This window comes from Atta colombica, unplaced genomic scaffold (assembly GCF_001594045.1).
Source record: "Atta colombica isolate Treedump-2 unplaced genomic scaffold, Acol1.0 scaffold1, whole genome shotgun sequence".
Lineage (NCBI taxonomy): Eukaryota > Metazoa > Arthropoda > Insecta > Hymenoptera > Formicidae > Atta > Atta colombica.
Genome location: NW_017259183.1, coordinates 1,466,368 through 1,468,527, shown reverse-complemented (window position 1 = coordinate 1,468,527; position 2,160 = coordinate 1,466,368). Strand labels below are relative to the sequence as shown.

The 2,160-nt window shown below is 30.6% G+C and overlaps 1 protein-coding gene across 1 annotated transcript in view; it reads right to left on the bottom strand.

The window, feature by feature from the left end:
- The window catches only part of LOC108693862 (nephrin-like), a 54,378-nt gene extending 53,605 nt beyond the window's left edge, over nucleotides 1-773 (bottom strand). The window contains exon 1 of the mRNA XM_018203035.1: nucleotides 646-773. Coding sequence (XP_018058524.1) covers nucleotides 646-773 — 128 coding nt within the window. The remainder of the gene's footprint in view (nucleotides 1-645) is intronic.
- Nucleotides 774-2,160: the final 1,387 nt, after the last annotated feature.

Genomic DNA, 2,160 nt, shown 5'->3' with positions numbered 1-2,160 from the left:
TATATATATATATCATACGTGATATTATCATTTCACATACCGTAAGTGCTGCATAGCGATGTTTAAATATGTGCAAGAGAATTATTGTGTTAGATATTTAAATCAGTATATAAAATTGTACATATGTATACATTATATACGTATATAAAATACTAAGGACTTAAGGACTAAAAATTGACAAAGTGAATGCAGTTTTTATGTATGTAAAAGTAAACATATTAGTAAAATAAATACAGTAAAAAGTTTAGATCAAATTACTTTTGTCAGAGAAAACAACGAGGTAATAAATCATACTTTTTGTTATGCATCAATCCAATTAATTTTTCCTTTATTTCTTTATGTAGATAAAAAAAATTTAATTAAATCCAGTGCGATATTTTAGAAATTTTTTAAATAAGCAATGCAGCAAAAATATTTAGAAATGAGAAACTTAAATCCTTTATGCTAATTTCATCTAAAGTTAGATATCAAAATGCGAAATCTGCAAATAACTCACAGCGTCAAACGCTGTTGTAATAATAATGAGCACGCGACTGTACGCGATTTTGTATTCGAAAAGCAGGTACGATATTGCACGCGATCAACATAAGAAGAAAGACCGAGCGAATGGGAGAAAGGTAGAGAAATGAAAGAAGAAGAATTTACCTGTATATCGGTGCATCTGCCTCCTCCTTATACCAAATAACTAGGTGCAGCTTGTCCCCCGAGAGTGGTGGTTTCACGTCGCATGGTAGCTGAGCAATTCCGCCTGCCACTGCTTCCGCATCTGTCATTGTCACTGTAATGACAAAGTCGGGTCGAGAGTCAGGCCAAGATCATATAACCGGAAAAACGTGGTCGGAATACACGCGAGCTGCAGAGCGCGACTAATCTGCCCTGTATTAATGGCTCGATTCGCGCCCGGTGATTTCACTCCCGCACGACGAGGTTTAATCCGTGACGACGACGGCAACATCGCGTTCTCGAGTTCACGAGATCACTCGTGCGCGATTTCCTTCTAAGCCTCGGATCTTCTCAAAAGATATCTCTGATATTTTTCTAGACTGTACTCGTGAGTCAAGGAAGTATCCCGAGAGTGAACATTTCTTTTCACTTCAAATCGGCACATATCCGTACTGCGTGCAGAAAGTCGTATTTTCTTATTTCACTGATAAACGATTTAAAAAGACGAAACATTCTTTTGAAATATATTACTTAACAAATTTTTTATTTCACAGCAACAAATTTTTTGTTATTTGTTACATTGATATTTATTTTCAACAAAAGTTATTTAATTTTTAAAGACTCTAGCAGTAAACATTTTTTTTTTATTCAAATAGGATAAAGAAAGCCAAGAACGGTTAAATTTGGATGTTTCAAATAATATATATTCTTATATTAAATTAATTTTTAATTAGTTATATATTTTTATATTAAATTAATTTTATTTCAGATATGATTGAGAACCGAAAAAACTTTCGGTTTCAACACAATCATTCTGAAACGCTAGAATAGAAAGAAAGAAAGAAAGAAACTTATTGCGAAAAATATTACTGAAGCCAGGATTCAAACCTGGGACTTCTCAACTTTCCGGGAAGAGTGTCTTAGCCAGCTCGACCACTGAGAGGCTTCAGTAATATTTTTCGCAATAAGTTTCTTACTTTCTTTCTTTCTATTCTAATTTAGGGGAATTATTAGCATTTTAGAATGATTGTGTTGAAACCGAAAGTTTTTCGGCTCTCAATCATATCTGAAATAAAATTAATTTAATATAAGAATTTATAAATTATATCATTTGAAATATCCCAATTTGACAGTTCTTGGCTTTCTTTATCGTATTTGATGTATTCACACATACGTACTTAAAATTCTTAAAAATTTTTTTTATTTTTTGAATAAAAATTTTTCTAAATATTTTAAATTTGTTTTAATTTTTTATCCAAATAGTTTTTTGAATGTTTGGATGGTGTGTAAAAATTATAACAATATTTTAAATTGCTATAATTATATTAAGATCCTTTAAATAATTTTTATTTCAAATATTTTAGATATAAAAAATAATTTAGAAAGAATTTAAAGAATCTTCTGTCTTCTAAATCTTAAAAAATATTCTTCTTCTTTCGCGGCATTACAGTTCACGATAAACCAAAACTTACTTCTCAGGATTTTTTATAACGACGA